Source organism: Malaclemys terrapin, chromosome 7 (assembly GCF_027887155.1).
Source record: "Malaclemys terrapin pileata isolate rMalTer1 chromosome 7, rMalTer1.hap1, whole genome shotgun sequence".
Taxonomy (NCBI): domain Eukaryota; kingdom Metazoa; phylum Chordata; order Testudines; family Emydidae; genus Malaclemys; species Malaclemys terrapin.
In genome coordinates this window covers 115734063-115747142 of record NC_071511.1, presented here as the reverse complement: position 1 = coordinate 115747142, position 13080 = coordinate 115734063, and the positions used below count along the sequence as shown (strand labels likewise).

General features: G+C 42.3%; 1 protein-coding gene across 5 annotated transcripts in view; it reads right to left on the bottom strand.

The window, feature by feature from the left end:
* The window catches only part of ABLIM1 (actin binding LIM protein 1), a 328840-nt gene that overhangs the window by 215009 nt on the left and 100751 nt on the right, over positions 1–13080 (bottom strand). The window contains exon 1 of one of the 5 annotated variants that reach the window (XM_054033289.1): positions 3187–3288. The exons of the other annotated variants lie outside the window; for them this stretch is intronic. Coding sequence (XP_053889264.1) covers positions 3187–3202 — 16 coding nt within the window. The 5' untranslated portion in view covers positions 3203–3288. Of the gene's footprint in view, positions 1–3186; positions 3289–13080 lie in introns of those variants that run through there. 5 annotated transcript variants of the gene reach the window in all.

Sequence of the window (13080 nt, the reverse complement as noted above, 5' to 3'; positions counted from 1 at the left end):
CATCTAAAGTGCTTCAGTTCTGGTACTGGCATAAATAACTGCAATGGGAGAATTGGATGGAAAAGAAGGCAGGACCGGGGACACAGTCAGCATCAAGGAAGTTTCTTGACCATGAACTTAATGTATACCAGTACTTGGCAACAACCACCTCAACCAGTAGGGAACTGTGTATTTCCCTGCAAGATTTTACTAGACAAAAAGGGCAAATTGCAAATGGAAATTTTATTAAAGTTTTGCTGAAATATGTATTTTTTTTTCTGTGATGCTTGGTAGGCTGGGACTCCCTGACACCCTCCACCCCCACCTTAAGGCATCCTGAGCCCTCCAGACACCTGTGCCTACCATTCCATAGAGACCCAGAGGGACCTCCTGCAAGACAGGCACAAATCTTAAGGCTGCAGAGAAGGGCATTTGAGGGTTAAAGTCTCCATCAAACTTCCATCTCTTCATTCTCTTTAATCAAGCACTGTCATTCCAGAGGAAAACTCTGGCCTGTCAAGGCATGGCTCCATTCCCCTGGGTCTGCCCCACATGTGATCCCATATAACTTCCTGTAGGGATCATAAGTTAAAATACCATAGGGTCAACTCCTCCCTTCATGCCCCAGTAAGAATGGGAGACGTACTCATAGATACTCCCAGAATCTGTTGGCCAAGACATCAAGACTCCGGGAAAATCCTCAGCTGCTGTGAATTGGTATTGCTCTAATTGGAGCTAGGCCATTTTAACCCAGCTGAGGATCTTGACCTCAAATTCAAAATTCAGTCTCAAACCTCAACATCGTAGCACTTACTCTAGTTCTATAGGCCAGCTCCTAGCTAGAAAATATCTGACCAAACTGGATTCAAAACTAATACCCTAGTTACACTCCACAGGAGGGATTTTAAGTTGCGGCGTGACAGGTGGATATTCTGAAAAGCAGATACTGACTGAGAAGCATACGCAAGTTGTTTTATCAGTTACTGAATACTGTGAGGGCAAGTTGTTCTTGAATGAAATAGCGTAACAATGTGTCAAGTACACCCGATCAAAGGAAGCAGACAGGTGCACATTCAGAGGAACGAAAATGTAATGTCAGTCAATCATAATTCTGCCAGCGTCATTTGGTGACTGAAGAATAGCAGCCTGGACTCAATATTTTTCTATGCACATATCTGAGCTGACCAGATACATACTGAAATCATTCTACACTATGAGCATAATGAAGCATGCTAATTTGATATAAACCATTACTAACTGGTTTGCACTTCAGTGAATTGGGATTGCATTTTTCTAGCTGAAACCAGCTTCTCCAGTTTGTGGCCAGCATGTTTATGAACCACCATGGGTTCCCAGGCATTAGATAGGCCGAATTTTAGGCACATTAAAGAGAGGATAACTCCAGCAGAAGCTGGAAGAGAGGGTACCTCCTGCACTACATTAGTATGTCAGCTCGCAAGCAAGCAACACTACAGAGTGGCATTTGAATTAGCTCCCAAGTAGCTGCAACTCCTGATGTCCTGGATGAAGTGGGAGAAGGAGTTGTGGGAATACCTGTCTGAAATAGGAAGGCAGAAAAATAATGAGGAAAAATGTGGAAAGATACTAAGGGCTGCAGACTGTTTACAATCTGTAACAGTGAGGTATCAGTGGTAGCTGTTCATATGGACTCAGGAGAGAGCATTTAGCCCTTATTTTAGTCTAAAACTCAAACTGAATGCATGTTAGGTATTTAAAAATAGCACTAAGTCTCTTTATTTTCCCCCAAAATAAACTATGGGACATTTTCAACATCATGCCCAACACTGCATTCTCCTTCTATTATTCTCCACTTCTCTTTCATACAAATTTAAGGGTTGGTCATTTATACAGCACCTTCCAGGGCATCAAGTTGTCTTTATGCAGCCCCAAAAAACACACCTAGGTTGGAGAGTCCAGCTACCTGGGAATCAGTGGGATGGAGACAGGAAATTTTAGCCATCAAAAGGGAAAGTTTTATGAACACCACTATGCCTCTTTAGACCAGATAGCACCTCAGTTTTTAAAGTTTAATTTCAATCTCCACATATGATAATCTCCACAACACTTCATTTACCTCTGCTGAAAAGGGTGATTTGACCACTATATCATCTGTGACTTACTAATGCTAGAGAGCGGCTGATAGTACCCACATAACATACCTCAAACCTGAGAAGCAGACAATACTTGTGATTCCAGACTTGGGCTTCTCTTAAGCAGGGACTGTCAATTGACCAGAACTATGCCAGACTGTTCAATGGTTTGGCCACGCCCATGACAGACGGCGTCACTCAATTCATTTTATTTGTCAGCTCAACCAGTTTTCAGCTGAGGTCTTAGAGGTAAAAAATTCTACTGAATTATTAGCCTAATTTGACACTTACACCCCTTTCCTACATTACATTATGTCCCGCCTGCTTTTTACTGAGATTTATAAGCAGAGAAAAATTACATAGATTCTCTTTGTGGTATGCAGAGATTGCTTTTAGGCCTTGTGTTACTGCCTATGAATCCACCTATTAAAATATTAAGTTTCAAAATTAGCTTCAATCCATGAGTCATATCTGAATTTAGATTATATTTCATATCGTTGTAATGCTACAAGAGAGACAGTCCTGCGTTACTGAAATGAATGACTCCTTGGCCAACTCCCTGATTTCTCCTACTCCAAGTCTGTCTTTTGCCTGAGCAGCAGCTTTAAGGGGTGATTTAAGATAATTAAATTACAATTATCAAGTACAGCTTGCAGAGTCCAGACAATAACAAAACTATCCTTTACAAAACAGCCCATTTCTATATAAAAAACAAAATTACGAGGACATTCGCCTTCATGTTCAAGACTTGCTAGCTATGACGATATTCCATTTACATTTTTAATGTAACTCATTTGGTGGCAAAAAGACTAGGAATTACATTAAAAAAATAAAACAGTGGATAGAAAATGCAAGTCAGGTAACATTTACAAACAAGCATTTACCAGGAAAGCAAACAAACAAACTTGAAACGAGGTGCATGCCAAACCCTACTGTAGAGGAAATAGATGCAAAAATACTTAATTCAGCTCACTGCAGTTATTGGCATGAGGATATAAAGAGGAAAAAAGACAGCCAACAATAACAACTTTAACTCTACAGTGAAAGGTTTAAACCTTAGACGATCATGGCTGACATATCAATACATGTTAATTACCTTTTTCTTTCACCATGGTAAATGAGTCCTCTTTGGTCTTTGTAGCAGAGACAGCGAGGATTAACCGAAGTAATTTACGCACACACACTTTCCTTCCAGCAATGTTTGGCTGGGATAGAAAATAAAAAGGCGGGGGGGGGGGGTGTTCAGGAGGCAGCTTATTCCAGAGGCGTCTTTTGCTTGGTCAGATTTTCCACTAAATCTGATACAGTCTGATTGCTTGCCACTGTCTCTTCTTCTTGTGCCTCCTATCTCCTCACACTCTCCCTCTCGGTCCCTTTTCCTGTTACTAGTGTCAGTTCATTCCGTGCATGTGGACTCTGCCCCTTGTGCTGAAACAACCTGCTGCAGCTGCTGCGTAACAAACACAAAATTCCACCGTCCCTAATCTCTAATCACTGACACCACCTTCCATTTCTCCTTGCCAAGCAGTATAGCACTGGCAACACAGTTATCCCCCAAGTGACAGAGAACAGATTGCAAGAGAGGCGCACTGAGGAATGCCTGGGGAACTGTTTAAATTGCAAAATTGATATTCACCAGCTTATTTTTCATTTGAACCAAACTGAGCTTGACTAGAACCCAAGATGAATACAGGACAAGTGCAGATTATTTGTAGTATTTTAGTACCTAGGAGCCCTAGTCATGGACCAGGACCCCATTGTGCTAGGTACTGTATAAACAGATTAAAAAGTCATAGAGCTTAAAATCTATATACAAGAACAGAGACAACAGAGGGACACCGACAGACAGGGAAGTACAAAGAAACAATAAAACAATATTGGTCAGCATGACAGGCGTGGTCTCAGCATACCAACAGCTTAACTGTTGGCAAGTTTTTTGTAGGCATCACAGCAAAGGACGTTTTAAGGATAGTTTTGAAAGAGGATAATGCGTTCGTTTTCTGAATTTTGTATGAGGAAGCACAAAGGTGACTGGAAATTTAACAAGAGGGCAACGGCAGCAGAGCTGACTTTCTTTGATAGAGCCCTGTTTACATTTTAAAACAGATATAAATGTTAATATCCAGAAAGCAAACGGGCTCTGCGACATTCTCCTAATGTCTTTCCACCACAGCACACAATGAAATAGTTAAATGAGACAATGCACATTGGGCATCTCTCTGAAGGATGCTGTTAAATAAAAAAAAAAAAAAAAAAAAAAAAGTTAGTCTAGAGGGCAACTAGGTTTGGGAACAAAGGTCAAAATGTTCATTAAGTGAAATTTCTTGGCCTGGGTCTGGGTCACTCATCTGCTTTGGAGGTACAATATGTATAAGCTCCAAATCCTCTTATCATTCCCACCTTTAAAGAAAAAAAATCTTGAGCGCTCAAAAAACTGAAAAGACTGATGTCTTGAACAATGAGGCTACCTATAAAATTTCTCCAGCACACACACACACACACACCCCTCTCTGTCCATTCCATATAGAACTGCTGAGTTCTGACATGCAACTGGTCTGGTTTTCCAGGGTTCAGTCTCCCAAGCACCAGTCTCCCAGCGCTAACTGAGCAGTGGTTTTAGGATGGTCACTAAGTTGATGTCAAAATAATAAAGCACTTACAGTGTTGCCAAGCCTGTCACAATTTCATTGAAATTCTGATGATATTTGTTGTTTTCCATTGAAGCCCCAGCTTCTGGAGTCATGTTATTAGGTGAGAGGCTTAGACTTTATTTAAAAAAAAAAAAAAAAAAAAAAAAGGTAAGCTTCCAGCCCTTGAGGTTTTGGAGAAAAGCTTGAAAAATGTCTGCTACTTTGTGTTTGTACAGGTCCTAGAATAATGGGGCTCCATTCTTGGCTGACCCTTAAATCATATTTATTGCATAATGCCTAACAATAATAAAAAAACAATGCCTAGTGGCTCAAAAACCAGAAGACAAATATAAAATACACTTTTTTAAAAATAATTTTAAGCCAATCTCGCCCCCCCACCCCCTCCGGGGAGAGAGACCATGATTTGTGAACACTTGCAATTGGCAATACTGTACTTATATATTTTCCTTCTCCAAAGGGCTTTATTCATAATGTTTTGCAGTAATCTACAAATCACTTTACAAACATTAACTAATCCTTAGCATGCCCCTTTTGGGCAGGTACATTTTATCACCCATTATTTTACAAATGGGAAAGAAAAAGAGGAAGAAGAGGCTGAGCTCAAAGGGGAAGTCAATGATGACCTGGGTTCATAACCTCAGATATTCCTGATTTCCAGTAACAAACTCAGTTAAACCACACTTCCGGGTTCACAGAGCTGAAATTGGATTGTAATTCAGGCCACCACAAGGGAATTCCTTCCCAAAAGCCTTTACTTCAGGAGAAAAAAAAATAATGTACAGAATCAATATGCAGGCGCCCTTCCGACAGAGCGGCAGATGGATGATACATCTTGGAGAAACAGAACATACAGCCCGTGATTGAAATATTTGCAGTAAATAAAATTTAAGTGTTTTGTATATATACCACCCGGTACAGAAAGAAATTAAATAAGCCAGCCTCTCTCAGCTCTGATGTGGTTCAACTAAGCCTTTATTTAAATTTAAAAAAAAAGGGTAGGGAAATGCATGGGGGAAAATGCCTATTGCCGAATGCATCTAGGCTGGGCTTCTATTGTTAGCTCCCTCCTGTGCAGCAGGGATTCTTGCTTCTATGACTCAGTGTGTTACTAATAATAGCTAATAGCATTGGCTGCTCACTTGGTGAAGATGGGCTAAACCCTTTCAGCCCCTACATATTGTGCACCATGTCACATTTCTGACAGAGAGCAATTAGGGCTGCAATTCAATCTAGCTTTGTTCTTAAAAAAATAAATAAATAAAATAAATAAATCACACCATATTTTGTAAGCAGCTAGTCAGAGAAGATCTTGAAAGCAGGGGTGCTACAACAATTTTTATAGTGGGGGTGCTGAGAACCATTGAACCAAACTGTTAACCCCGTATATAATGCAAACCACTTCAAGCAACCGCAGTTCCAGCACCTATGCTTGAAATTTGCATGTCTGACCTTCATTCATAAATACTAGCTCTGCTATGCTACATAATGCCAGAAGGCACCACACACAGCTACGATTAACCCTTTGCTGTGATCTTTAAACACTCTCTGAAGGTTTGCATCAACAATTATCATTCATTTTCCACTTTAGCAGCTGCTGACATGTCAGCTAACTGCTGGTATCTGGACTTTTTGTTCTCCGAGTCCACTGCCCTCATTTCTCACATGTGCTAGAGATTAGCACTGCTGTATTGCATCTCACCCATGGCTGCAAAGAAGGATTTTCCCAGCAGGATCAGCCAGCCAGAGAAAACTGCAATGCTAGCCTTTAACATGCACGTAAAAATAGCTTTAAAACATACACTGTAGTAAATTACACTGAAGAGGTCAGGAGCCAAGTAATTTACTCCTGAGTGAAAGAATATAATATCAGTTGCTGGTATAGTAAATAAAGTCAAATGCATTACACTTTTATGCCTGAGTGATTTTTGTTTTTAATCTCATTGTTTAAATTCTTAAGCTACAACGGGACCTCTGCCAACCTTTCAGAATCTATTCAAATACCTCACCAACTGGAGAACAAGGACGAGTAACTAACAACTCTGGAGACATATACACACAAATACAAAAAACATTCAGACAAAAATGTGATTTTTAAATTACTATTGTCCCTTTAAAAAGAGATACTTGTTGCAAGGAATCCAGACTGTTTGAATCCACTAATCTACAAAGGACCATGCATTGACACAAAATAGTACATTCAAGAAAAAAAAAAAAATTGGTTAACCAGGATCTTAAATTGTTATTCTCACTTGAAGAGTTGGCTTTCAAAGCCTTTATCTTGCTCTCATTCCCTACAGATGAGGCAATGGTTTATAAATACCAGTGCATGATTTTTCTATGATTTCCTCCAAAACTGACTTGTAGTGCTTGTCCACTGAATGATGAGCCAGTAACCAGAAACTGTGGGGGGAGAAAGAGACTATTTTGTTAAATACAGTAACATCCAAAAAACCCCAACCTAATTGAACATGCGTTTGGTTCAAAGCCAGGCAGACACAGTTTTGACAACAAACCCTGCTGCAGGCATCCACAGCGGAACCATTATATGGCATAAGTCAATTAAGAGCCAATATTTCTATGAACTCTTGTCTTTGGCAAATGCCTCCTTTCTCCAAACACAAAACCCTTCATGCTCTTACATGGAAGGTGACCCACTGTGTTATTGTCCTAGCTTAACTGTGCCTGCCACGAGGGGAAAAAATGAAGGTCAATGGGAGTATTATGAAACTGCTCCACAGCACTTGCAGTGGTCCAGTGCCATTAGAAGGCAGCACATCCGTCTCTACTTTCAACATTCTTGAGCTTTGCTAACCAGCATTTCCTGGCTCCAGTTCCCCATGAGCACATCCCACACTGCAAGTTTACTCCTGTCTAACCACATCAGCAACATAGCCAAGCAACACATCTTCGATCCTCTGATACAAGCGCAATCCAGAGTGTGCCAGCATCTGTGCCTGTGGTGAGCAATGGAAGTAAGTCCGCTGACTTAAATAGAGTCATTGTTGACTTCAGTGGACTTTCTCCAGGCTTACCCCAGGGTAATGCAGAGCAGAATGTGGCCTTTTGCCTGATGGGAAGCCGCTGACTATTTGATTTGCTGGCCCATCACTTCTCAGGAAAGGCACAATTTATTTAGTCCACAGCAGAATAGACTAATGCAAAGTTTGCATCAGTCAGTAAATTGTCAGGGAATAGAGCCAATTTCTTCAGTCTTCCTAGGGCTTGCAAGTTCACAAGAGACATGGTTGTATATCCTATTACAGCATTAACCCTTACTCAGTAAATACCTCAAAAAGACAGTTTTGCAATCTAGAGAGAGCCTTAAGATTATTTAGCCTATTGCCCTATCAGGTTATGACTGATCCTTATTATATATTTTGACTGGGGTGACAAATTTTCATTGTTCTAAGCGATGAGGTTGCACCTCTTCCCTTGGGAGGTTAACAGGAATACCCACTAATGGCTGGATTTGACCCATCCTGCAGATGTGCCTCTGACATACTCGCTCTCCGTAACCAATATCTCCATCCCAAAATAAACAACCCATCCCATATGCCTCTTGATTTTAAAAAAAATCCATAATTGATTTTAATATAGCATTATGGCTGATATAAGTCACCAACAACAACCACCACCACTCACCATGTGTAATGCGATAACATCTACAGACTCCAAATGAGGTCAGGGGCCTGTTGGGCTAGAAGCTGTAAACATGCATACTCAACACAATACTTCCCCCAAAGACCTAACCGGTCTAAACAGACAAGACGAAGGGTGGAAAGGGAAACTGAGGCACAGAGAAGTGATGTGACTTGCTCAAGGTCACACAGCATGTCAGTAGTAGAGCAAGGACTAGACCCATACCTCCGGACTTCCAGGCTAAGGGTAATTACTCCTTCTTGTCATTTAGATGTAACCCTATTTGATTAGGGAAAGGCATCCAGTTTCATCAAGTTCTCCTTGTTCAGAGGAGAGGAGATGTGATGTGGATGGAGAACAGAGGGGGATACACCAGGCTCTGATGGGGACACAATGAACCTGGGCAGGTGAAGAAGAGCAGGAGCAAAATGAATCTCAATTAGAAGATTTACAGAGAGCATCCTAATTTCAGATGGAATCCTGAAAGTTTAATGAGATATTTTAAAGGATTTGGCAACCTCCACAGTCCTTAGTAATACAAGGAGACATCTGAGGAACAAAGAAAGGTAACTTGCCACATTTAAAAACATGCTTCACTTAGTAATAATGTACTTCATTCTACCTGCCCAAACTAACTATATTAGTCACTGATATTCCCATGGGAATATCTTTAAACATGAACTGTAACAACCATGGACATTTACAATAAAACTCCTCTCTTGGGCTGTGGGGAAGAGGATGCTGAAGGGAGTTAACTCATCCAAAATAAAACGAGTTCCTGGTATGAACTGAAATGAAGGTGAACTACCCAGGCCCTTCCAACCTGGGAACCCGGGAAGGGAATCAAAACGGATATAACAAAGCCAATTCTAAGACAGCTGTCTCTTCCCTAGTAAATATAACATTTAAATTAGCCAACTACATTTAAATTATATCATTTTTGGAGACAATGATAATTTGAGTTTTGTTTCTGTACGTGTTTTTTTTAAAAGTTGTCATTAGATTCTCCTTAAAACTTACTACACTCATGTGGTCAAACATCATGGGCAAAATTCGTACCTATTGCAACTCCACTGATGCCAATGGTTCAACAATAAGGCTGAATTTGGCCCCTCATCTATGCTTACAGGGGGCTTGAACAAAAACCCAGGTCTGCAACACCCCAGGTTCTTTGGTACTCAAAATCTAGATATGGATCCAAATGACCGCATCACCAGATATGACTGAGTTGAATGGAGCGACTTGAAATGTAGAGACCTAAGAGATGAAAGGTGCAGCAGTCAAGGAGACACAGAATTAAGCACTGGCAAGAGGTGAGGATGAAAGAGTGGATTTTTATGGCGTAGATGAAACAGGGACAGCTCTTCTACCTAGGTACTTATATGGCTCACTTCAGCATAGCATCTGGGTATCTGAATCGGTGGATTTTATTTTCATAACACTACCCGTGAGGTAGGGGAGCATTATCCCCATTTCACAAATGGGGAATGGAAGTACAGTGTAGATTGAGTGACTTAGCCAAGGTCATCACAGAAGTCTGTGGCAGAGCTGGAGCTGAACCCAAGTCTTGAGTCCCTGTCCAGTGGCCTAACCACCAGATCATCCTAGGAAAGATTTGAGGATTGACACAGAAAGTTCAGAGGCAGCGCTTGTTACTTATACGACACTGTAGATGTACATGGTGCCGTACAATGAATAAGCTGAACAAAGACCCTGCTCACAGACTGAACACATGACATGGTGCAATATAGTATGAGAATGCAGAGCAGAGTAGGCTGTGGTATTAATGCCTGGAAACAAAAAGAGTCTGGCCCCTGCTCCCCTCTCCCTTCACTCCCAAGGACCAGGAAGCAGCAAGGCAGGTGGGGAGGAGTTGGTCCTTGCTCCCCTCTTCCCTGTCTCGAAGGACAGAAAGCAGTAGGGGGCTGTTTTCTCCAGGTCCCTTCTTCCCCCGACTATGCTGTAGCTGGCCAGAGGACCGATGAACATGATGGGAGTTGCCTTTCTCCCATCCAGGACTGTTGATATTTCATCTATTAAAAGGTAAGGCTAAAGCACCAGGAACTCTTCAGCCAGGCGCCAGTTTCTCCCTGATTCTACATCAGATCATAGAATCATAGAATCACAGAATATCAGGGTTGGAAGGGACCTCAAGAGGTCATCTAGTCCAACCCCCTGCTCAAAGCAGGACCAATTCCCAACTAAATCATCCCAGCCAGGGCTTTGTCAAGCCAGGCCTTAAAAACCTCCAAGGAAGGAGACTCCACCACCTCCCTAGGTAACGCATTCCAGTGCTTCACCACCCTCCTAGTGAAATAGAGTTTCCTAATATCCAACCTGGACCTCCCCCACTGCAACTTGAGACCATTGCTCCTTGTTCTGTCATCTGCCACCACTGAGAACAGCCGAGCTCCATCCTCTTTGGAACCCCCCTTCAGGTAGTTGAAGGCTGCTATCAAATCCCCCCTCATTCTTCTCTTCTGGAGACTAAAGAATCCCAGTTCCCTCAGCCTCTCCTCATAAGTCATGTGCTCCAGACCCCTAATCATTTTTGTTGCCCTCCGCTGGACTCTTTCCAATTTTTCCACATCCTTCTTGTAGTGTGGGGCCCAAAACTGGACACAGTATTCTAGATGAGGCCTCACCAATGTCGAATAAAGGGGAACGATCAAGTTCCTCGATCTGCTGGCAATGCACCTACTTATACAGCCCAAAATGCCGTTAGCCTTCTTGGCAACAAGAGCACACTGTTGACTCATATCCAGCTTCTCGTCTACTGTGACCCCTAGGTCCTTTTCTGAAGAACTGCTACCTAGCCATTCGGTCCCTAGTCTGTAGCAGTGCATGGGATTTTTCCGTCCTAAGTGCAGGACTCTGCACTTGTCCTTGTTGAACCTCATCAGGTTTTTTTGGCCCAATCCTCTAATTTGTCTAGGTCCCTCTGTATCCGATCCCTACCCTCTAGTGTATCTACCACGCCTCCTAATTTAGTGTCATCTGCAAACTTGCTGAGAGTGCAGTCCACACCATCCTCCAGATCATTAATAAAGATATTAAACAAAACCAGCCCCAGGACCGACCCTTGGGGCACTCCACTTGAAACCGGCTGCCAACTAGACATGGAGCCATTGATCACTACCCGTTGAGCCCAACAATCCAGCCAGCTTTCTATCCACCTTACAGTCCATTCATCCAGCCCATACTTCTTTAACTTGGCGGCAAGAATACTGTGGGAGACCGTATCAAAAGCTTTGCTAAAGTCAAGGAATAACATATCCACCGCTTTCCCCTCATCCACAGAGCCAGTTATCTCATCATAGAAGGCAATTAGGTTAGTCAGGCACAACTTCTCCTTGGTGAATCCATGCTGACTGTTCCTGATCACTTTCCTCTCCTCTAAGTGTTTCATAATTGATTCCTTGAGGACCTGCTCCATGATTTTTCCAGGGACTGAGGTAAGGCTGACTGGCCTGTAGTTCCCCGGATCCTCCTCCTTCCCTTTTTTAAAGATGGGCACTACATTAGCCTTTTTCTAGTCATCCGGGACCTCCCCCGATTGCCATGAGTTTTCAAAAATAATGGCTAATGGCTCTGCAATCTCATCCGCCAACTCCTTTAGATTCCCCTGCTTAGTGAGTTTCACTTCCCCCACCAGCAAGGAGGTAGAGCTCTGGGGGTGTTGAGCACATCCAAGCCAGGGAGGTCACGGGGATGGAGCTCTCCCTTTGCTTTTAGCAGAGATGGGGGAAGGTACACCTAACTCTGCTCCCTCTTATTTTAACCCATGTCCAGGAAGGTCTGATGGGGGAAGTGAGGAACAGGGGCGGGGGAAACTGCAGTCAGAAGCAAAACAAAAGCAAGAGTCCCTGAAAATGGTAGCAAGGGTAGGGGTGGCACTTTAGATTCTTTCCAGCCCGCGCTGCCTGCACTCATCAGCATTATGGAGTTAAAGCACAAGCAGGATCTTCATTTATGTCCACCACAATAATATTCACGCCACCCACATACTTATAGCTGCAGAGGAGGTAAAAATACAACTTGAATTATTTCTCGCTACTCAAAGCTGATTTGGCTAATCTTGCTCATCGCATCTAGTAATAGAAGGAACAGCCATGTTGCTGCTCTCAGTTATTGGATAAAACAGCCAAGAATGAATTTAGGTGGAGACATGGAGGGGAACCCCACAGCGGTGAAACCAGTTGCTGGAAACCATGCAGTGCTAATGTGGATTAAAGTTAAATCATCAAAGCGTTACTAAACAAATTAGTCTGAATTGAACCCTTACATAGGTAACAGCCAACGCAAATGCAGGAATCCAGGAGGGTTAAAGACAGGTGAAAGGTTTGGAAACAAAAATGCAGTGTAAACAGTATTGAAGTTGTATCAAAATATACGGCACCTAATAAAAAATGAAGAATTGGTTCCAGGAAACAACCACAGGCACTCTAAAGATTTGTTACACAACCAATTTATTCCTAATACGTCAGTGCACCTTTAAAGAAGTTTCACTGCAGTGGTTTTTAGATCCAGGATTCTACTAACATACACTTGGAGTCAGAGCCTCGCTTTGCATTCAGACAACATGCAAGCCTGTTTTGAAACTGTGTGTGTTCTCATGAGGCCCGGGCCAGATTTTTCCCCAGTGTAATACTGCTGAAGTCACCTGAGTTCCACCAAAGACGACCTCTGCCCTCTGATTC